Below are 24822 nucleotides of genomic sequence, written 5' to 3'. Positions count from 1 at the left end.
CCCTGGCTGAAACACTATCTGCCAACAGTGTCTGAACCCATACTCAACCATTTAGGCGGTCAATGGGACAGATTCACGTCTTAATGCCTCCTTAACACACCATACTTTCCTACTCATTCTGATTTACCATATAGACTAAAGCAAATCAAAGCTCCAAAATACCAGTTGCCTTATACCTATCTCTACCCCTCCCCTCTCTTAGATACTACATATGTTATATGTTATTTGCTTTAGCCTCATGTTGGTATACTAATTGTTCTTTATATGTACTTGTGTATCTATATGACTTTAGTATGTCTATTGAATGTTCCCTGTTAAAGAAAAGAAAACCAATAAAAAAAACACACCGAAACAGAAAAATGAGAATCCTCATCTTGACATGTTATGTATCTGTTTTGCTTTTAGCACTGATCTGAAGAAAAATGAAATCCGTAGTTCACCCATTTACACATTTTCTGCTAAGAATAAATCAGGGCAAAATATCACTTACAAAATTGTTGCTGGTAATGAAGGTGGTGAGTATGAGCTTATGCCAAGGAGCTTATTCACTAATTCCTTGCAAAGTGAAAAGTCTATCTGCCTTTAGAAAACAAACCCCATTGTATCCTTACTGACTGTTTACATCAGAAAAATAGAGGTATACATCAAAATACTGTAAATGTTAATGTTCATCAACCACATACACCATGGCATCCACTGTGTTTGAATTTTGTGAAGAAAGTAATTTATATGCATGCTGTGAAGGTAATACAAAATAGTAATACTAAGTTCTAATGAGTACTTTTTTTCCACCAAACTGAATTGCATGGGAAATCTGGGCCCTTTATTTGAAAATGAGTGCATCAGGCAATACTGGAAGATGCCACAATGTGTGAGGGAATCTTGCTCAGACATGTGAATAACTGTGGCTTGCTTAGCCTAAAGAATCATGGCTTTAAGAAAATGAATTTGTTGATAAATATACTGCTCAAAAAATGAAAGGAACACTTTTTAATCAGAGTATAGCATCAAGTCAGTTAAACTCCTGGGATATTGATCTGATCAGTAAAGTAGCAGAGGGGGTTGTTAATCAGTTTCAGCTGCTTTGGTGTTAATGAAATTAACAACAGGTGCACTAGATGGGCAACAATGATACAACCCCAATACAGGAATAGTTTTACAGGTGGAGGCCACTGAAATTTTTTCCCTACTCATCTTTTCTAACTTTTTTCACTAGTTTTGCATTTGGCTAGGGTCAGCGTCACTACTGGTAGCATGAGGTGATACCTGGACCCTACAGAGGTTGCACAGGCAGTCCAACTCCTCCAGGATGGCACATCAATGCGTGGCATTGCCAGAAGGTTTGTTGTGTGTCCCAGCACAGTCTCAAGAGCATGGAGAAGATTACAGGAGACAGGCAGTTTGTCTAGGAGAGCTGGACAGGGTCTTTAACCCATCAGCAGCACCAGTATCTGCTCATTTGTGCAAGGAGGAACAGGATGAACACTGCCAGAGCCCTACAAAATGACCTCCAGCAGGACATTGGTGTGAATGTCTCTGACAAAACAATCAGAAACAGACTTTATGAGGGTGGCTTAAAGGCCGACATCCTCTAGTGGGCCTGGGGCTCACTGCCCGGCAACATAGAGCTCGGTTGGCATTTGCCATTGAACACCAGAATTGGCAGGTCCGCCACAGGCACCCTGTGCTTTTCACAGATGAAAGCAGATTCACCCTGAGCACATGTGACAGACGTGAAAGGGTCTGGAGAAGCTATGGAGAATGTTATGCTGCCTGTAACATTGTTCAGCATGACTGTTTTGGTGGTGGGTCAGTGATGGTCTGGGGAGGCATTTCCATGGAGGGATGCACAGACCTCTACAGGCCAGACACTGGCAACCTGACTGCCATTAGGTATCAGGATGAAATCCTTGGACCCATTGTCAGACCCTACGCTGGTGCAATGGGTCCTAGGTTCCTCCTGGTGCATGACAATGCCTGGCCTCATGTGGTGACAGTATGTGGGCAGTTCCTGGAGGATGAAGGAATTGATACCATCAAATGGCCCCCATGTTTGCCTGACATAAATCCAACAGAACACCTTTGGGATGTCATGTTTTGGTCCATCCAACGCCGCCAGGTTGCACCTTGGACTGTCTAAGAGCTCAGTGATACCCTGGTCCAGATCTGGGGAGAAATACCACAGGACACAATCCATAGTCTCATTAGGAGCATACCCCAACATTGTCAGGCATGCATACAAGCATGTGGGGGCCATACAAACTACTGAGAACCATTTTGAGTTGCTGCAATGAAATTTCAGCAAAATGGACTAGTCTGCTGCATCATTTTTTCACTTTTTGGGGTGTCTTTGAATTCAGTTCTCTGCAGGTTGCTAATTTTCATTTCCATCAAACAATGGGGCATCCTTACATTCCTAACACATTACCCAGTCCATATCAGTATAGATATCCAGCATGATATTTTTCCCCATTGACATCTGATGTGTTTTCAAAGTGTTCCTTTAATTTCTTTTTGCACAGTGTATAAATGTTCTTGGTTTTTGGGAGACAGGGAGAATGCCCTGTTTCCCAGTACCCTGGAATTTTTAAGGTTTTTTACCAGAATCTGGATGTTTACTCTGTCTGCTATAAAACAAACCTGTTGGTTTGCCCATGGGCATAGTACTGGTTTACTCTAAAGCCCAGTTCCAGCCAAAAATTTGCATGTTAACTTAAATTAAACAAGGTGAGTTTTATTTAATTCTAGAGTAGTAACTCTTATATTACTACATTACTATATTACTATTTTTGTGTTGGAATGCTCTGCAAAGGAAGTAATGCCAAAATCGAAATTTAAAAAAAGTCTACTAATGTTGTTTACACTATTTGTATCCTATATTTAGGAAACATTTGCTATATTGGAGTGAATTCCAGGGAAAAACTCTATCAGTGGTAATTAAAGCCATGCCCACACAAAGCTTTAACACAAAGAGAAGGATCTTTAATGGAGCTGTGTCGGAGCTTGATTGACGTTTATTCACTCCCTACTCCACTTCTATCACAAAGAAATCTTTCCTGCATGGGATACAAAGGGTTTACAAAGTGATACGTATGCATGAGCTCTGCACTTTTACTGTTGTTTGCAGATCAGTTTCACTTGGATGAGAATACTGGAGAACTACAGACAACAGAAAAATTCAACTATGATGAACAGCCATTCTATACAATCATTGTGGAGGCCGATGTGCCCCCTGACTTGCAAGGTAAAACATACCTTTGCTATGCTAGCTTCCAGGTAACATGCACTCCTGCAAAGAGATCTTATCCAGAGAAAACAAAAGTGGTTAATGGAAAGCTAAAATAGTGTTTGACAATTTATAACTTTATAAATTGGTGTGGGTGTGTGTTTGTGTGTGCGTGTATATATACACACACTATATTGCCAAAAGTAATGGGACAGCCCTCCAACTCATTGGATTCAGGTGTTCCAATCACATTCATGGCCACAGGTGTATCAAAACACGCACCTAGGCATGCAGACTGCTTCTCCAAACATTTGTGAAAAAATGGGTTTCTCTCAGGAGCTCAGTAAACTCAAGCGTGGTACCGGGTTAGGTTGCCACCTGTGCAATAAGTACCTTCATGCAATTTCATTCAACTGTTAGTGGTATTATGACAAAGTGGAAACAACTGGGAACAACAGCAACTCAGCCACAAAGTGAGAAAGCAGGGTCAACGCATGCTGAAACGCACAGTACACAGAAGTAACCAATGGTCTGCAGAGTCAATAGCTAAAGACCTCCAAACTTTGTGTGGCCTTCAGATTAGCACAACAACAGTGTGTAGAGAGCTTCATGGAATGGGTTTCCATGTCCGAGTAGTTGCATCCAAGCCTTACGTCACTAAATGCAATGCAAAGCGTCGGATGCAGTGGCGTAAAGCACGCCACCACTGGACTCTAGAGCAGTGGAAACTTGTTCTCTGGAGTGACGAATCATGCCTCTCTGTCTGGCAATCCGATGGACTAGTCTGGATTTGGCAGTTGCCAGGAGAATGGTACTTGCCTGACTGCATTTTGCTAAGTTTAAAGTTTGGTGGAGGGGGATTATGGTGTGGGGTCGTTTTTTCAGGGGTTGGGCTTGACCCCTTAGTTTCAGTGAAGGGAACTCTTAAGGCATCAACATGCCAAGACATTTTGGCCAATTTCATGCTCCCAACTTTGTGGGAACAGTTTGGGGTTGGCCCCTTCCTGTTGCAACATGACTGCGCACCAGTGCACAAAGCAAGGTCCACAAAGACATGGATGAGTGAGTTTGGGATGGAGGAACTTGACTGGCCGGCACAGAGTCCTGACCTTAACCCAATAGAACACTTTTGGGATCATTAGAGTGGAGACTGCGAGCCAGGCCTTCTCGTCCAACATTAGTGCCTGACCTCACAAATGCGCTTCTGTAAGAATGGTCAAACATTCCCATAGACACACTCCTGAACCTTGTGGACAGCCTTTCCAGAAGAGTTGAAGCTGTTATAGCTGCAAAGGGTGAGCCAACTCAATATGGAACCCTGCGGAATAAGACTGGGATGCCATTAAAGTTCATGTGCGTGTAAAGATAGGCGTCCCAATACTTCTGGTAATGTATTGTGTGTGTGTATGTATATATATATATATATATATATATATATATATATACACACACACACACACACATATAATTTTTTTATCGTATTTAGAGACGTTTATAAAGTGGATTGCTCAGGTTTGCAAGGTTTTCTGGGCTTCTTAATCAGAAAGACCAGCATTAAATCTACCTTTGCTGACTGCTGCTTTCGACTTAGTGGAGGTTTGAAAGTTAATGTAACATGTCCCTCTTCTATTCCCATCATAGCAGTAAACAAACTTTTTTAAAACAGCCCATCACTCTTTTCCTGATTACTGCAATTGCTGAATTTTAAATATTCATATACAATATTTCATATTATCTTGGGATAAGAAAGGAGTAAGAACATTTTTTTTAAATAATGAACATATTTCAATATTTTCCTTCTTTATATTTACAATTTTGTACTTAAATTTTAGGTACATTTGAGTGTTTTTAAGGTATAGCTGTGTGTTGTTCATGTGCTTTTGTGCAGGTTGGCTTGTGTGTGTACATGCATGTTTAAACTGAACACCAGCCTTATGCAATTGTACTCCTCTCCTGTACTGAAATAGCTTACTCTGTTTTTAGTGCACATTGCAAGTTTCTCTCCGCATGTATTAGAACCTGCAACAAGTTATATAGAGCCTGCTTCGTTTTCAGGCTGGAGGATGTTCAGCATCAACTAGAGTTTTTCTCCCCAACTCTACTGTCCCCTTGGATGTCAGTTCAACCATGCAAATTCATCCTACCAAGAAATGCCCGCTCCTGCAATCTGACATCCAGTGATATTTGCATAATAATCCAGCCCACTTCTTTCATCAGAGCTAAGCACTTTTGAGATAAATACTGCAAATAGGTGTTGTGATGTTTTCAGGAAATTACTGTATGTACAGCATCCTGCCAATACCTCACACCAGCCATGATCTTGATCTTCCTGCATTGCATAGTGAAGCAGAAAGACCCAGTACTAATGTTAATGAGTCTAAAAAAGTATGTAATAAAAACAGAATTTTTTTATTTAAAAATGTAATTATCACATTGATGAGGGTGAAAATGAGGAACCAGGGATGTTGACAAAATAATAGCAGTTTAAACTTCAGCTTTCATGAATACAGTTTTAGTGCTACCCCCCCCTAGGAGTCGCTGTAGATGTACACAGGTTATTTCTATAATCAGTGCAGGACGGCGTGCACACAGCAGAATTGCATTCACTCAGGCTCAATAAACAGTCCAGGGGTGCCTTTTTGAAGCTTATTGCTAAGTAACTGATAACTTGGTAGGACAATGGGGTATAAGATACCACACAAACTGAAGAGGATTCTTCTCTATCCCTATGTGGCAGCAATACAGTACCCATTCCCAGCTGAGAACCAGGGGAATTGCTGGACAAGTTTAGCAGAAATAAGCTGAAGTAGTCTAGTTTCTAGCAGCTGAGGGATCATAAAACACTGCAAAGCAAGGGTTTGGCTCTCAGGGTCTCAGCCTATTTAAAAGCAACCCAGCCACCATCTGGGCACACCTCCCTAAGGATTGGCTAGGCACTATCAAATATTCAGGCCAGGAATTTGAATTCTCCCGCCATAAGCTTCTTCTGGAGATAGGGGGAAGCAATCAAACTTCCAGCCCGTGAAACCCTGAAAAGACTACACCAAGCAATTACTGCTTCTGTGACTAAAGCAGAAGCTCAAACACTAGATTTGCCAAACAGTCTATATTAGGAGAGTGCTACACAGTAAACAGATGCAGAAGCATTCTTTGAGTTCTATAATCAAGCTTCTAAACCTAATGCCGGCCATACATGGGTCGAAATCTGACCTCTTTTTCGTCCGAAAATCGGACCTAAGAATAATTGGCCAATTTTCGCTCTGTTAGTAGGTCAATGGCACCGGCTGATTTTTGTGGTTTCTTCCCTTTTCGGTGATCGGGCATGTTGGAAAATTTGTGAAAAAGGACCGATTTTTGACTCAATGATGGTCAAATCGTACGATCGTTTTTCTGAAAAGAATATGCACATGAACTGTGAGCTGAAAGGAACAGATGTTTCACCTGTTATATGGGGTGAACTTTATGACTTGGTCAGCCGAAATCATTGATGGTTACCATCGGATTACCAAACAAACAACGTTTTTGATTTTTGGACTACAAATCATTTGGGGTTCGACCCATGTATGGCCTCCATTAGGGATGATTTACATTAGCAGGGACCACTCCCCTTTGGCTGGATAGGCAGCAGCTGGGGGTGTACCCATCACTGGTTTGCAGCAGGAATTATAGCTCTATTCAAGTGAAAATGGCCATGCTGCAACCACGTGCAACGATGAGTAAATTTCTCTGCAAAAAGAATAGCCATCCCTCCTTGTATGACTTGCTCCATCTACTAAAGAAGAGCACACAGAAATAATACCTTTTGTCCTCTTCTAGAAAATATTTGTTTGCAATTACAAGCTCTTCTGCCATCTTAAAGGTTTGTTATCAACTCCTAGGGGTACCACTAACTGGCCTGAACATCCCAAAGCTTTGGGCTTTGGGAGGATCTGTACTCTTGGCCTTACTGTAGTGAGGGATTAGGCCATGTATGGCAAACTGAGTCAAAACGCTGTGGGCATTGACCATGTATAAAGAACTGTAGCACAGATAACTATTGTGGATTTCACTGTTTCATATGTCTTGTCTTAGGTCCATTGCTGAAGAATATGGCTCGTTTACAAATTAACCTGCTAGACTTTCACAAGGGTCCAATATTTGAGAAGCAAAAATACAATGCAACAGTGCTGAACACTTCACCCCGTGGATTCCCCATCATCAAAGTCACAGTATGCAATTCTTTATATTTAATGCTTTGATGCAGAATTGGTGCTTGATGTAGGCTGTGCATTTCTGTGTGTAATCTGTAATATACAAAGGGTACGACACAGTGAGACATTTTTTTTTCTTGTATACAAATCCCATTAAAATGAATTGTCAGTAACAAAGACATTTTATTGTTACAATAATAGTGTATATTTTATCACAAAAAATTACAAATACATACATAAATATACTAAGTAATATATATCTACATACATAGTAACAGTGAATGCACAGTGCTAACAGCTGCAAAATGTCATTTTAAAGGCTAAAGAACCCGGTTTAGGACCAAATGAAATGCTCGTCTATAGTCTGGTGAATCAGTCAATGGAAGAATTTTCTATTGATAATTACACAGGCCAAATCAAGAGTAAATCTGTGGCTGGGAAAAATGGAACATTTCATATCAAAGTCCAAGCTATGGACCCCAGTGGTCTTTTTAACCAAACCATTGTTCAGGTAAACCTTATTTAATTCTGCTGCCATGTTGATAATTCTAAATGCATCATAAACTTTCATTAAAAACAATTGCTTACACCTTGGTAAGCCAGTAAGTATGTTTATAACTGTCCTAACTAGATGGTTGATGATGCAACATCCTTCTTTTGATATCTCCTACTGTCGACACACCTTTAACATTAGCACCAGTAACTGAATGTACACGGAATTAGAACTTAAAGTATTTTTGTTTTTTCTTGCAGATAAAAATAGAATCACCACACCTTTCACGTGATGATGCAAAGATTAAAAATAACCAGACATTAGATGAGGCTGAAGATCATGTTGAGAAGAATAAAAAGTACAACTTTAAATAAGCTGGATTGTGCTTAAGGCTGGTCATACATTGTACAATTTTCTTGAGAATTTTGCTTTAGATTTATAAAACAAAAATTTGCTAAAAATGCATGCAACCAATGCACATTACCCAGTGCTTATGTAAGAATGGTGAATACAACTAAGCTTGAGAGCTATCTATTCTATGTTTAAAAACAATTGTCATATATAGCAATCAATATAACATTAATCACAGCAGCGCTCCACACTTTAAAAAGGTTATAATCTTCCACCAATTGGTGATGAAAAGTGTACCAAATCCCAAACAGATTCCCTCAGAGTCGTAAGGATGAAATGTTAGGGATGTGGCTAAACAGCGTAAAGGATGTAACGTCAGCCCATGGATCGACAGGGTGGAGAGATACCGCATGCATTATTGCGGTCAGAGGTCTGATGTCTAATGAACTGAGATTGTAATAAGCGATCATTCTTTTTATGTTTGTGAGTTTTTAATGGGAATGAACAAGCAATACATTTGTTAAATGGGATTATGCTATGTGTGTTGCTTTGTTCCTTTATCTTGAGCTTTTAAAGTTTTAAAGTACTGCTGTGGGGAGGGAAGATTTTGGATGGATCCACCTAAATGGATAATTGAATAAAAGGGCTGTTTGCCTATCAGTAATATGACAGGCATTTCCTTGTGGTGAGTTGTATCCTGAGGGGATGTGGTTCACTGAGCACAAAGGGTGATTGATATGTTACTCTGAATAAAGGGCGAGGAGTGAAGCTGTGAGCTATTTGACCCTGAGGAAAACATCTCACTGACTGTTTGGGATTTGGTGCACTTTTCATCACCAATTTATGTAAGACTATAAACTTTTAAAAGTGCGGAGCACTGCTGTGATTAAAGCAATATTAAAGGTTCATTTTTTTTTTGAAAAATAACAAACATGTTATACTTACCAGCTCTGTGCAGTGGTTTTGCACAGGGCAGCCTGGATCCTCCTCTTCTCTGGTTCCCCGCAGGCTCTCCTGGCTCCTCCTTTATGTCGGGTACCCCCACAGCAAGCAGCTTACTATGGTGGCACCAGCTGCTCCGTGTGTCCAGTTACACATGGAGCCGCGGCTTGGCCCTGCCCCCTCTTTTTTCTCATTCTCTGACTTGAATGGTATGATAACGAGAATAGTATCACTCTTTATAGTAATGCAAGTCATCATGGCATAGGGCGTTGTTACACAATCGTGGCACAACGTGGGATGTAATTTGGGCTCCCCCCAGGGTGCCGCTAGCACATGACCCAGTTTTTCCTGGATCATAGATGGATGAAAGCATTATGTGAAAGGGGGGTGTCCCTGGTGTGATACGGGGACTCTGGCATTGAGGTACTCTGACACTATACTGGGGTGCCTCAAGATTTTGCATACTTTTAAAGGGTGTCACAGCTGAAAAGAGGTTGAGAAATGCTGGCATAGGATGTACACGCTCCATGTCTCTAACAGCAATTAGCTGAGGATAAACCCATTCTAGTACTTTGATTACAGATGGTTTAATTTAAAACATGAAAGTTTTACATGTCATATATATTCTAATAAGGTTGTTTTTATGAAAAAGTTCAAGACTGGCTGGTGATTTTTTTTAAAGGATAAGTTCACCTTTAGGAACATGTTACCCATTTTTAGGGTGGGACATGTAACATGTTGTTGCTCCTTGATCCCCCCTCCCTCCCTGTGACAGCAGGCCGGGGATCTTCTCCCTGTACTTGCTGTCACTATTTTAAAAGAGCGCGTTCTGTGAATGAATCAATTACAAGTACCAACAGCCTTTGAGGCTGCCATCTTGTAGTTCTCAATGAACTACCAGGGCACTGTTGATCCCTCTAGGTAGTTCATTGATTCTTCCTGTCATTGTGTAACTACCTGCCCATATGAGGTACAAGCAGACAGCTTACACTGACAGTCTGCAGGAGCCCTACTTTGCACCCATGATCTGCTGGTCGCAGATGCAATGCTTTCCAGGCTCCTACAAAAAAAAAAATTGTAAACGCATATTTTTGTATCATTCAGTAATATTTGACCAGAAACAACATTTTCATCAACACAGCCAATGCAAGCAATTTACTATCAGTAAGAAATCCACAGACCATACTCTTGACACTTTTGGGAATTATCTAAAAGTTAGTTTTTCTATTCCTGAAAAAAAACGTAAAACCCAAATAAACTTTCACAAGAAAAATGAAGTAGCCTGAGTCTCCAGCAGTCCAAGATGGCCCGTGCACACTGTTTCAGTCAACAGCGGTCATGCTCCCCAAGCAGCGCTGTTGATTGGAGTGTGCAGGAGGCATTTCAGGCTAATGGTGACCTGGTCTGGTGACCCAGAGTGTTAGAGCAGCAGTATGACTCTCCAACAAGCTGCCAGCACAGTATATTCTAACCCTTGACAGCACAAAGTATTTTAAAAAAGCAAAAACGAGCATGTTTGTTGCTGTATATGAAGTATATACCGTAATGAATAAAGAAGGTTAAATAGAGGTTCAAAGTGGATCCACATTACGTATACTTTTCCAAGTTAAGTGCATATCTGCTAAGTAATGTGTAAGTGTAAGGTGATGTGCGCATAAATGTAAATACAGGCATGTGGCAATTAAAGGTGCATGCACATGGAAGTATTTTCCAGAAAAAGCACAAGCCTCATTCTCAGGAAATGATGTCCATGTGCGTGCACTGGTAATCACAAGCACTAGTCTTTACATCCTAATTTACAATCATTGTATTTTACAATACATTGGACAGAAATACACTGCAGCTAGGGCTCCTGGACATTGTAAACACAGGCATATTTTATGCTGTATGGCTATACATCTATGTTTACATCAGTGTCCATATACTCCAACACGTAAAGGTATTTTTACCATTATTATTATGTAATATTTGTTATCTCTCTGGAACTCCCTCAATGTCGGCCTACCTTTACATCCCTATTTCAGTCTATGATGAATGCTGCTGCCAGACTCATCTACCATACCAATTGTTCAGTGTCTGCCATGCCTCTCTGCCAATCCCTTCACTGGCTTTTGAACACCCAAAAATACATATGTAGTGCTACCTCCACAGGAGCCACTTATATCTTGCCCAGGCTTTCCCCTAGATCTTCTCCTGCAGCCAAACACGCCACATTTCCTATAGCCAGGTGCACACAACTTTTGCTCTTTACTCCACTGACCAGTCTAGGGGTTGTAGTTTTTTGTTGTTTTATTTTGTTTTTGGATACTAGGATAGGGAAGGGAAAATAGTAGGATGCTCCGAATCAAACTATGTGCAATTGAGGACAGCGTATCTGTGGGTTTTCCTTAGTGAAACTGTGTAGCTGACTATAGAAAAATGGAGCAAAGTTACTCTGTAGATATACAGAACTTAGTGGACAGTTGCTGTTCTGGATACTAGCTGGCATCCACTCCTAGCTTACATCAAGCAGCTGACTATGTATGTCCCCGAGGGGGGTTAAACAGCACAAGTCCCAGTATCCATGTAGAACAGTCTGTATTCACAAGGACCTTGCTGCTGGTCACCTTCCTCTGTTATACCAGACAGGATCTGTAGACATCCCCCTCAGTCAGCTCTCAGAAGCACTCTGGGATTCAGCATTTTGGCAGTTGGGTCGCCCACACGAGGCCTCCTGGCAGCATGAGCCAGGGGAGGCAGCCACCTCCCTGGCTGGAACTCCCTTTTCAGAGAAATAAGAACCAGATCAAATGCGCTTACTGAATATAAATACTAGTACCCAGCATTCTTAGGGGCCCCACTCCCTGTAATTGGCTTGGAACTGCATCCACATTAATGCTGCTGATCTGCATGGGTCACTCCGGTTCATCCAGAACCTTCCAAGGTCTCCTGGATGCAGAGGAGCCAATCAGAGCAGCAGCAGCACTGTGAGCCACACAGGATCTTCTCATTATTGCAGCTTTCTGTTAAGCAGGAAAGCTGCTATTTTTTGCCTGACAGTCTCCTATTAAGCAGCAGTCCACACTATACTAAACTAGACTATATACATCCTAGCAACCTACCTAGGAGGGTGCTACACGTACAACAACATACAAAACCATCCACAACTATGTCCTAAGCTACTTCACCAACCTTATATCAAAATATCACCTGAACCATCAACTTTGCTTCTCTCAAGACCTTCTGCTTTCTATCTCCTTCTTCACCTATTTCCATACTTTCCTTCAGGACTTCTCCAGAGCCTCCCATCTTCTAAAACTCCCTACCGCAGTCTCTCAGGATGCCTCTTACTGTGTCCATCCTGAGGCAATTTCTGAAAAATCATATCTTCAGGGAAGTCTATGCTGCCTCTACCTAACAACTGAACTTTTACTTTTTCTACAAACTCATCCCCCCACAGTCACTACCTTTAGTATTACTTGCAAGCATGTGCAGTTAGCTAGTCTGCCACCAGGTGGCTGTGTTCTAGAATAGTGTTTGTTTACAGAAAATAGTGTAATCAGGTCCCTTTTAGCTAGAGCCCTCCTATAGTGATGACATGGCTGAATCAGTGCCCATATACTGTATAAGCCAGGTTGGGAGGAGCCCTAGTGTAGTTGGGGCATGGGAGCCAGAGACCCCACCATCAGGCAGGTGGCAGATGTAGCCATCAAGTGGAGGCCCTGGACAGGACTGGAGGCTGGGGAGAGGTAGACCGGCATCCAGAATGTAGATTTCCTGACCCCTATGGTGGTGGCAGTTGCAAAAGGCCTTTTAGGCCAGGCCAAGCATTCCCTGGAGAACCTGGGAGAGGTGTACCCAAGATAGAGGTTTCTTCAGTGATCCTATCTCAATGTGACTACCAGTAAGGAACAGTGAGTAGACAATCCCCTGGTTCTACTCCTTGCCCTTTCGGGGTCAGGATGGCACCCTTTTCACTGGCGCATTAATGAATCTTTATTGACCACTCAGGTTACCCACCCACTCCTTAACAACCACACCTATTCATAATGAACTCGGATCTGTCCAAAATTATACCAGGTGGATTAGAAAACTTTTTGAGGCCAGCCGGTATAACGAATATACAAATCGAATATAGAAGAAATAAAATGAAATCCTGAAAAAGAACTGGATAGACACAACGAAAACAAATAAACTAAATTTCTACCTAATTAATGCGTCTGAAATGAAAATGTAACAAATTTTTCTGGTATGCACATGTCTAGTCTATTTTTATATACCTTAAATGTATTAATGCAGATAAAGCAGCTTAAATTTCAAATCAATAGTTCTCACCCATTCATATGCTGTACCTGCATAATGTAAAGTATTTCCAATATAATGACATTAATAGTCCCTGCACCAATAGAGTCTAAGGATAGCACTACATTTTTGTTCTCTGGCATTGCATTTCTGTTCAGAAAATATAACTTTATGTTATTCAATAATGATGAAATGTGCATTTTTAGAGCTCTGTAAAAGATACTGAAAAAGAAAATTAAAATTGTGGATTTATTTTCAAAAGACAGTAACACAAATATTCGTTTTCAACCTGATGAACAAAAACTAGTCAGGTAAATATTAGCTGTTTCCATCTTCAGTAGTCAGCTCGCATTGATCAGCAATCCAGTATTTCTTTACTGTTGGCCCTCTATTTACAATTTGTACAAATACACTAATATATATATATATATATATATATATATATATATATATTCCGCTGATTTGTCCCAGGTTCCCTTCCCAATTGGGTGTACGTGCAACCAGACACACGATGACTCGGACAGTCTCACAACTCATTTATCAGGCGGGTGATATGTCTTTTTTTGTGTTGTACTACTAGTTGAACTTGGTTGGGCTGTGGGACACTCCAAACCAAAAGGAGACTCTTTGTCTTGTCTACACTCCTCAGGATAATTCCTTTCTTGGCAGACAATAGGAGAGCTAGCAACACTGGGGCTCCAAGTAAAGCAAAGGTCCCAAATCAGCAGCACTGGAGCTGATGCTCAAAAGCTTAAAGTAGCGAACAGTCTCTAGAATCCTACGCTCAGGCCTATACTCACAAAGTCCCCTTATACTTGGATGCCTAAGTCCAATATCAGCCACACATCTGTGAATTTCTAGGCCAGATCTTCAGGGAATCTCCTTGATTTGGCTCCAGCTATTTCCAGACAATAGTCCCACCCCCCCCAGCTCTCCCCGTGCTGGAACCTCAATGAACTACTGCAGACTTCAGCTTCAATTCCCTGAAGGGCAGTACCCTTAGACTGGGGTCTTCTCCTCCTGGACAAGAACCCAGCTGCTCCAGGCCCCAGAATATTTATGCACTGCTTAGCCACCTATTGGACATTCTCCACCTCAGGGATTATTTTAGACTACACAAGGGTCTGCCTCTTCCAACCCACTACTTTCTAGAATTCACTAGAAGGCAGGGAAGTAGCTGAGCCTGCAGCGGGTGAGACCCAGAGCAGTCAACAATAATCACACACCATTCCAATGACTGCAGAGGAGCCATATATATAGCAATGTAACATTTACATTCTTTACGGACAGAAAGCTCGAAGAGGACATACACAACATTTTGAAGAAGATGGAGGAAATATTGCATAAATCTACGGATGTTAATGTGCAGTCACCTCAAGCATCTACCTTGAGTCCGGGAACCATAGCAGGCATCGTGATCGTTGTCTTTGCGCTCAGTGCTATCGCTGCTTTTTTGATTTATATAAGGTAAAATAATATGCTTACATGACTACAGGTTTGTTTGATATACCGGTTGCCTTCTGGTTCAATGACCTTTTCCTCTGAAGGTCCGTCATCAGATTCTTTCTCCTGCATCTCTTTGTTTGAAATTTCCTGAAAGGCGTAAACACAAAAGGGGGAGATTTACTAAAACTGGTGCACTCGAAATCTGGTACAGCTGTGCATGGTAGCCAATCAACTTCTAACTTCAGCTTCTTCCGTTAAGCTTTGACAATAAAACCTGAAAGCAGATTGGTTTCTTTGCACAGCTGCATCAAATTTTTCATGCCCCAGTTTTAGTGCATCACCCCCAGAAACAGCCACAGTGTATAGAAGAAACGTATTTGTGCAGATTTTTTATGATATATGAATAATCACAAAATAACATCTGCAAAATACTAATGCATGAATGATTTTTTGCTTGACATTTGTGAACAATTCTTTATTGTTCTCAGCTTTCAGTGCAGAGTAGGATGATGTGTGGTTCACAACCCATTTACAATTTAGGATGAAAACATGTGTTTCTATGATTTGGCTAAAGCAATGTTTTTCATGTTTGGATTAATGAGCTAAATTATATTACAGCGGTGTGTCATAGTCTTATGATCTTAAAGTGAACCTGTGATTAGGCAATGGGCATTCAAGTATTTACATATAACAAGCGGTAAATGAGCTTTACTAATTAGCCCTAGCTGGCCTCGGTAGCTGCAGGTATTGAGGAGAAATTCATCCTGTAAATTCACAGCAGAAGTATTGAAGTCTCTCAATAGTTCAGCTCACCATGCTACCCCCTCCTGGCAGTGACTTAGCAGCCTGCCAGCCTTTTGATTTCTTATATAAACACAGATCAATACCTGTAAAGCCTCAGACACACTAGGCATTTAGCCTCCATTGTTTAGGTGTGTGTGGAAGGCACAGACACACTGTCCTGCCTCCCTATTGGCACCATGTATAGTGTATAAGAGGCTGACAGCTGCTGTGGCTGAACAGAGCTGAATGGTGCACTTAGTGGTATTAACATTTAGGCCAGTATGTGACCAAGGATGAATGCCCAGAATGTAAGCAGTCTGCAAACTGGTCATTCATCCCTGGGCACATACTACTGTAAAACATAGTGCTGCTTGGTGCACAGTCCAGCTGCAGTAGCTATCAGTCTTTTATACACTTTTGGCACTTTCATACACACTGCTGGCAGTGGTCTGTGCCTGTGCCTCCCACCCACACCTAAATTCTGGATTTTCATGCACTGGGGCTAAACGCCCAGCGTGCATGAGGCCTCAGATGGTAACAGGGTGACTAGAGCTGCTAAAGTAATGACTTGAATGACTTCAGTGCTTCTATTGTGAAATATAAGTATTATTTTACAGTGCCCTCAGCTATAGAGATTAGTGTGGGGTTCTTTAAAAGCTCATTTACTGCTTTTAAAGAATAGGTAAACACTTTAGTGCCCATAGCCTGGCCACAGGTTCATTATACGATGACCATAGAGAATAGTTGGAAGTACCTCCACAATTGTGGTATGAATTCTACTGGGCCTGGTTCCTCCTCAAACAAGGGCCTTCAAGTCTCCCAAGCTCTCCTTAGGATCCAAGATACTGCATTCCGCTGAAAATATGTATGCCCACACATCCCAGAGCTGGGTGCTAGCTCACCAGTGGTTCGCTCTCGACTTCAAGTTCAGTGATAATAAAACAAAAGACAGCCACACTACTAACTTAAAGCCATTATTGAAGGTTTAATGAATGGTTCAGTGCAAGACAGACCACCTGAACTCAACACTCTGATGTGTTTTACTTGTAATGAGCCTATTCATAGAGTAGACAAAATAGTCTTGCACTGATGCATGCATTAGATCTTCAGTAATGGCTTTTAGTTTGAAGAGTGTCTACCTTTCTTTTTATCACCAAAGCTCTCCTATTTAGATCAAAGGGGAAGACAGTAGCAATTAGGAAAGGATTTGTAACATGCCTAGCCATTTTGTTCTACAAGAATGCTCATTCCAGGTTGTCATGCATTGCATAGACACTAGATTGTCCCTAATACAGACAAAAATAGACCAGATCCAGAAACTGCCATATAATGTGTATAGGAACCTTGACTCTTAAACTGGCCCTTTCTGAAGTATTTACAGGATGTCATTCTGATAAGCAGGTGTGACATTTAACAGGGTTAATGTACTGTATTACAGAGGAAGAGAGTGGTCATGTGCATTCTGGAACTTCTTTTCTGAAGCACAACTTAAGAGAATTATATCGTCTGCCACTGCTGATCTTTCCTTTTGAGTATATTATTTCCCTGATTCTTATGATTATATTTTGTGTACTTTATATTTTAGTGCTTTTAAACATTTAACTGAAACACAGCTATGGATGAGAATTGATTAAAAAGTATTGAAGCCAAGCAAAGTCAGCTAGTATTTTCAGGAGTCCATGAATGGCAGCCCATGTTCTTCTGTCCTGACAGGTTCAATTTAAAAAGGGAACCCCAGTTGTTAAAATGCTAAAGCAAAATACTTCTGTTACTATTCTACAGAAAGAAGAGTGTAGATAATGCAGCTGATGCAGAGACAGGATCAGTTCATGATGAAAACCATGACAAAGGAACTCCAAGCAATATGCCAACTGAAAGTGACAGGTAATATGTGAGGTTTTTTTTTTTACACTTGTCATATACCATATACACGTTTCTGCATTTATTATATAGTATTTATTTGGGAATAGACCCATTTTGTACATATTTGTTTTAATACAGCATATCACAATTATAACACAAAATACTGGTTTATACTCAATGTTCATATTTGAAATTTAAATGGCACTCCATGTAATTCTGATTTGTATCATTGACTGTCTATTGGGGATTTTATATGAAAATAACTTCAGAAAGCATAAACATAAGCTCAGCTGAAAAGCCATACCCAGATTGCCATGGACCGATGGTGAGGAAGTTCTCCTAGTATGTACCCATTGTGGAATCAATCCTCAGCCATCTTCATCCAGAATGTTTGCTATCTCTTGTGGGTAGAATGCCATTTAAAATCTCTACGTGATTATCCCAGCAAAGATCACTCCAGAGGATAAAGCAAAGGGTACAGGGTACAGTGACAGAGCCCGAGGAACATCAAGACACTGCTGCCGACAGGTGAACACGTCTGAGATACATGCACATACAGTATATATTAGATGGGGTCATCTGCACGGGAGTCTTTTAATGATAGATAGTTACATAATTAGTCAGGCTGAAAAAATATGCTAGCCATTCCAGTTCAACAAATAAAAAAAACCTAACATACACAAATAGAAAACCTCCATATATGCTAGCCTATATTCACAGCTGATAAAAAGGAAGGCAAAAAAAATGCAAAAATGCATGGTCCAATTCGCTCCAGCTGGTGAAAAAAAATTCCTTCCTAACCCCCCGGGAGGCAATCGGATATTCCCTGGATCAACTACCCCTGACATTATTACCGCTAAATATTAGTATCCAGTTATACAGTATTTTGTGCAGTTAGGAATGCATTCAGCTCTTTTTAAAACAATTTCCTGAGCTGGCCTGAAATACTTCTTGAGGGAATCTATTCCATATTTTCACAGCTCTATTTTGTAAAGAAGCCTTTCCATATGTAAAGGTTAAGTCTGTTTTCCTCCAGACGTAAAGAGTGCCACCTTCTCTTCTGTAATGACCTGAAAGTGAATAATATATATGGACCACTGATGTATTTATACATGGTAATCATATACCCCCTTAATCGCCTCCTCTCAAGACTGAATACATTCAGTTTAGCTAATCTTTCCTCATAGCTGAGCTCTTACATGCCTCTTATTAGTTTTCTTGCCTTTCTCTGCACTCCAATTTCCTGTTAACTGGTGTCCAAAACTGAACTGCATATTCTAGATCATATCTTACTAATGATCTGCATATAAGCCAATCAGCCTTCTGGTTTTATTGTCAAATCTTAATTGAACAAGCCGAAGTTAGAAGCTGATTCTGAGTGTACCAGTTTTAGTAAATCTCCCCCTATGTCTCTCCCTCTTTTAATACAGGAAAGCATTTTGCTAGCTTTAGAAATTGCAGATTGGCATTGAATGCTATTATAAGGTCTACCAGAACACCCAGATCCTCTCCGCCATCATTTGCTGCATAGTTCCCAATTTATCTGCTTCCCGCCCACAATGTACTGCGGACGGGGTGGCAGCTACAGGCAAAGCGACATACCTGTACATCGCTCTGGCTGTATCAACACAGGACACAGCGGAATGCAGATCCTGGTGAACAGGACCCAGTGGTCATGCGATCACGTGACCACAATGCTAGCAAATCTGATTCATAACAGCTCTGCTTCTCTTCCTGGTAAACTGTGATTGGCCCACATCTCTCACATGGTACATTGGTCAATCACAGTACACTGTAATTATATGACCAGCTAGAGCCAGTCGGAGATCACTGTATTTTGAACTTTCATTAACTAAATCCATTCATTACCATTCAAAGCAAGCATTACATTGCAGGAACAATAATATTACATAAAAAAATTAATTGCGGTCATATTAGTTCACAGACCCGATTCATCATATGCCCATGTTCTCTGCTGTTACATATATGCCCAACAAGGACCAGCAACGTACTGGTACTTAACAGGACTTTGGTTATACCGGGATGGTGCCTGCAGGCATTATCCTGGTATCGTTTATTTCAGCTTGCAGTCGGCATTCATGTAAAAGTAATCCTAGTAGCTAATTAGCTAGTGGATAATTTTTACAGACAATGGGAAGGGACATTCACCCCCCCAGATGTCCTGCCAGCTGACCAGAACCAAAATGGCTCCAATCATCTCTATGGTATAAGAAACTGAACGCTACAAGCATTTAATCATTTCCATTTTGCTGTTTCCGTTTTTTATATAGACAGCGCCATTTTTAAATTGGGAAAGCCACTGATCACACCAATCTTGGTGAAAATTTTTTCTTTTTTTTTTTCCTTTCTCAAAACCCTATGACAAAAATGATATCTGCAAAATACTCACCGTGCCTCTTATCAAATTCCTTGGGGTGTTTACTTTCCAAAAGGGGTCATTTGGGGGGGGGGGGGGTTGTACTGCCCTGCCTTTTAGCACCTCAAGATATGTGATCGGCAGTCAGAAAGTAAAAGCTGGGTAAATTCCAATATATATACACCATAATTATAGAAACCAATTAATATACACGTATTGGATTTTCTTTTTACCAAAGACGTGTAGCAAAATACATTTTGCCCGAAATTTATGACTAACATTGAGTTTATTGAATATTTTTTATAACCCAATATAGAAAATTCTTTTTCCAAAATTTTCAATCTTTTTTTATTTATATCACAAAAAATTAAAAACCCAATGGTGATAAAATACCACCAAAAGAAATATCTATTTGTGTGAACAAAACGGACATAAATTTCTTTTGGGTTCTGAGTTGCATGACTGTGCAATTACTAGTTGAAATAGTGCAGCGCTGAATAGCAAAAAAATGACCTGGTCATGAAGGGGGTTAAATCTTCCGGAGGACAAGTGGTTAATAGTGCACCGAGGTTGGCTTGTCAGTTGGAGACATCCTGTAAGAACATATTATCACTGCATAGCTTGGTGTAATCTGCAAACACTAAAATGGTACTTTTAAACTTAAACTCTATATCATTTATAAATATTTTCAAAAGTAAGTTTCATAAAACTGAACCTTGGAGTACACAACTAATAACATTAGACCATGTTGACCAGAGTAGGTATCATTAACCACTACTCTGTGAATACGGTCTTTTAGCCAGTTTTCTATCCATATACAAACTGAATTTTCTAAGCCTGTAGACTTAATTTATACATTAGTGGGGATGTGGGGAATTGTGTCAAACATTTTGGCAAAATCCAAATATACTGTTCACATCCACTCCTTTGTTTTTGTTTACCTCATAAAAAGAAATCAGATTTGTTTGACAAGTTTTGTCTTTCCTGAGTCCATGCTGACTATTGCCTAAAATATTATTTTCTAGCAAAAACTCTTCTGTGTTCTTTTATTAAACTCTCAAGTATCTTCCCAAATTTAGCAGTTAAACTAACCAGTCTGTAGTTACTTGGTAAAGACTTTGATCCCTTTTTAAATATGGGCACCACATTGGCCTTGTGCCAATCCAGTGGTTCCTTGTCAGTCATTACAGTGGCTCAAAAATTAGAAACAGACTCTTGGATGTAAGCGATCTGGACCAGATGCTTTATTCACCTTTATTTTGCCTAAATGTTTCTGGACCTTGTCAATTCTGAGCCATTGTGGATCACTTGGGGCTATGTCAACATTATCCCCATTAAGGACCTTAGCTTTCTCATTTTGCTTTGTATACACAGAGGTGAAGAAGATTTTAACCAATGTGCCTTCTCTAGTCCCCAGTAACCAACTCAAAATTATCTAGTAAAGGGTCTACATGCTCAGACCTGACCTTTTTAATTGTTAAAATATTTGAAGAATTTTTGGGGGGTTGTCTATTGAAATGTGTAGTACGTTTTGAATTTTTGCACCCTTGATTTCCTTTTTACATATGCTGTTATACTCTTTGTAATGTTTAAATGATGATAGTGTTCCTTCATTTTCAGATTTTTTTTAAATGCTATTGCACACAGTCAATTTGAAGCATTCCCATTTCTGTTTTGTGTTCTTCAATGACAACATTCCCTCCCAGTCTAGATCCTGGAGAGCAGCCCTCGGGCTTGCAAAATTTGCTCTCTTAAAATTAAGTGTTTTTATCTTTTCAGTATGTGTTTGTTGTTTACAGCTAACATTAAATGAAATCATGTTATGGTCACTGCTACCCAGATGTTCTTTTATATGAACATTAGTAATTAGCTCTACATGGTTTGAGATAAACAGGTCCAGCAGAGCATCATTTCTTGTTGGGGCCTCTATGAACTGTATCATAAAATTGTCTTGTAATAGGTTTATAAATGTCCTTCTTTTACTGTTCCTGCAGTGCCATTACTCCAGTCAGTTTCAGGGTAGTTCAAATTCCCCATTATCACTGTGCCAGCCGTTGCAACCCTTTCTTTCTGAGGAAAGAGCTGAGTCTCCACCTCCTTAACATTGGGTGGCCTGTAACAATCTACAATAATTAACTTTGAAGTACACACACCCATATGCAGCTCCACCCATAACGCTTCAGCATCATCACACTCTCCATCAACAGGGTCCTCTTTCACACTTACTTTGAGATCACTTCTCACATAGAGACAGACACCTTCACTTTTTTCATTTTACATTGTCTCTCAGAAAGAAAGCAAAGCCAGGAATATTAATAGCCTAGTCATGTGAAGAATGAATCAAGATTCAGCAATACCAATTAACCACTTGCCTACTGAGGACTTATACCCCCTTCGTGCCCAGGCCAATTTTCAGCTGTCAACGTTGTCGCACTTTGAATGACAATTGCGCGTCCATGCAACATTGTATATGCAATTTTTATCATTTTTTCACACACAGAGCTTTCTTTTGGTGGTATTTATTTTTTGCAGTATAAACAAAAAAAGCGCAAATAAATTAAAGAATAAAGTTTTTCTTTGTTTTCATTATAACATTTTGCAAACAGGTAATTTTTCAAATTTTTCTCCTTCACTGATGTACATTGATGAAGCTGCACTGATAGGTAGCACTGATAGGCAGCACTGATGGGCACTGATGAGATGGCACGGATAGGCAGCACTGATGGGCACTGATAGGCTGCACTGATGAGGTGGCACTGGTGGGCATTGATGAGCACTGATGATACTGCACTGATATGCAGCAATGATGGTCACTGATAGGTGGCACTGACGGGCGGCACTGATGGGCACAACTGCTGGGCAGCACTGATGGGTGGCACTGATGGACACTGGTGGGTAGCACTGCTGGGCAGCACTGCAAGGCATTTATCAGGGCACTGATCATCAGTGCCCTGATGATCAGTGCTGATCTGCTCTGTGACAGCTGCTGGTTATCGGCAGTACTTTCCTTATGCTGTAACAGCGTGAGGAAAGTGCTGTCAATAACCGGCACCTGTATTTACTCCGTGATCTGCTGTGTCATTGGACAGAGCTGATCCCGTGGTGAAAGGCCACTGTGATTGGCCTTTTCCTTATCACCTGATCAGCTGTGTCCGTAGGACACAGCGATCACGTAGATCACCGGGTGCGCACCCCTGGGGGCGCACGGGAGGGCGTGTTCTGGGAGGATGTCATATGACGCCCTCCCAGAACTGGGTAACCGCGCTGTAGCCATCATTCAGCTATAGCACAGTTACCAAGTGGTTAAATCATAGTTCTCTTCCTGCATCAAAGCTTCCAACTCTCCTATTTTGCTTAGCAGACGTCTGACATTGGTGAACAAACAATTAATTAATTGTCACATTTTGCACTTGTGTATTGCATAGCTTTTTAGCAGTACAAACAGTATTATAATTTCCAGTGGTTGTATGTAACATAGGACTGGCACCAAAACAATCAGCCACTAGTGTAATGCAGGAGCCATAACTGCTCCTCTCTAGGGGCCAATTCACACTAAATGCGGTGACAGACATTTTACTGCATGTTAAAACTTCTGTCACCGCAAAGACACACAGGAAACAATTGTTTCCTATGTGTCCCATTCACACTGAAATGCAGCCTAGTGCTGTGCTGAAATAAAGTGCAGACATACTGTATTTTATTGCAGAGCCCCAGCCCAAATCTCACTGCAATGTCAGGCAGCGCAGAACACCACTTGACATTGCAGTGAATGAAGTGTATGTTTTGTACACTTCAAATAAAGCTGGTACAAAACAAGAATAAGGGATGGTGCAGTGCGCTGAATCTTGCACCATGCTGCTTCCTAGCAAGCCGGAAACACAGAGCGGCTGGAGCGGTGATTTGTTCTTGCTGCTCTGCTCTTAACGTTTTGCACAGTAGTGTATTACATTGGGTCGCTGTGATAAAGTGATTCCTTTCCCAAATTTAGTGAAGAAACTGCCAGACGCACAGCATTTTCTCTCTCTCTGGCTCAATAACAGTCTAGGGAGTGTCTTTTATGCTTTTTTTGTAGATTAAACTCAGATGGGGTAAAAAGAAACATGGGATACCTTAAAAATACTGACACTTCTATTCCCACTGATCTGTCATTGTGTCACAAAGCAGAAGTAAATGAGATAGCATTCCTAAAAGACTCACCACTGACTGGAGTAATGACTATGGTCTTTTTGAAGAACAGTCACTGCATAGAGTCACTAGGTCTCTGAGTACAGCTCATAATGCCACAGGATCATTGGTTGCCTCCTTCTGACATCCATAGGGCGCTCTTCAGCGAGGGAAAAATAAAACTCAGAGTGCCACAGGACAGCTGGACACCCTTCTCCAACTTCCACGAGGTACTCTTAGCAAGCTCTCCAGACCAAAATCCCAGACCAGACTTTGAAACAAGCCCCTCAGCAATGCTTTAGTTGGGACCTTGATGACCCCCTAAGCAGCATTCCAGCAGACTGCCCGTAGGGACAGTGCCTCATTAGGCTGGGGGCTCTTCTTGTAAGACTGGACCCACTCACTCCATGCTCCAGGTCTCAGACTATTTAGGGACTCTCCAGCCACCCATTGGGCACACCTCCCCAGGGTTTGGCTGGTTCCATAAATATTCAGACTGCCCCTATGTCTTTTCTCCCACTGTGATTCCAGAATCGTCTAGAATGAAGGGGGATATAATCAGACCAGCAGCCTGTAAAACACTGAGCAGGCTAAAATAATAAAAAACTGCTCCACTGGCTAGAGAGGAGATATATTAACCACTTCCCGACCGCTCTAAAGCCAAAAGACGACTATAGCGCAGTCGGCTAGTTCTGGAAGGGCATCC

At 40.9% G+C, this 24822-nt stretch overlaps 1 protein-coding gene across 7 annotated transcripts in view; it reads left to right on the top strand.

Annotated features, from left to right (window-relative positions):
• The window catches only part of LOC149469444 (protocadherin Fat 4-like), a 162099-nt gene that overhangs the window by 89225 nt on the left and 48052 nt on the right, over positions 1 to 24822 (top strand). For all 7 annotated transcript variants that reach the window (XM_089669194.1, XM_089669190.1, XM_089669189.1 and 4 more), the window contains exons 29-35: positions 406 to 515; positions 3128 to 3244; positions 7298 to 7434; positions 7736 to 7927; positions 8170 to 8267; positions 14774 to 14950; positions 17495 to 17596. In XM_089669194.1, coding sequence (XP_089525320.1) covers positions 406 to 515; positions 3128 to 3244; positions 7298 to 7434; positions 7736 to 7927; positions 8170 to 8267; positions 14774 to 14950; positions 17495 to 17596 — 933 coding nt within the window. The remainder of the gene's footprint in view (positions 1 to 405; positions 516 to 3127; positions 3245 to 7297; positions 7435 to 7735; positions 7928 to 8169; positions 8268 to 14773; positions 14951 to 17494; positions 17597 to 24822) is intronic.

Source organism: Staurois parvus, unplaced genomic scaffold, assembly GCF_062004578.1.
Source record: "Staurois parvus isolate SC_StPar_1 unplaced genomic scaffold, SC_StPar_1.0 ptg000070l, whole genome shotgun sequence".
Taxonomy (NCBI): domain Eukaryota; kingdom Metazoa; phylum Chordata; class Amphibia; order Anura; family Ranidae; genus Staurois; species Staurois parvus.
The sequence above is the reverse complement of the archived record's forward strand: the minus strand, read 5'-3'. Positions and strand labels throughout refer to the sequence as shown.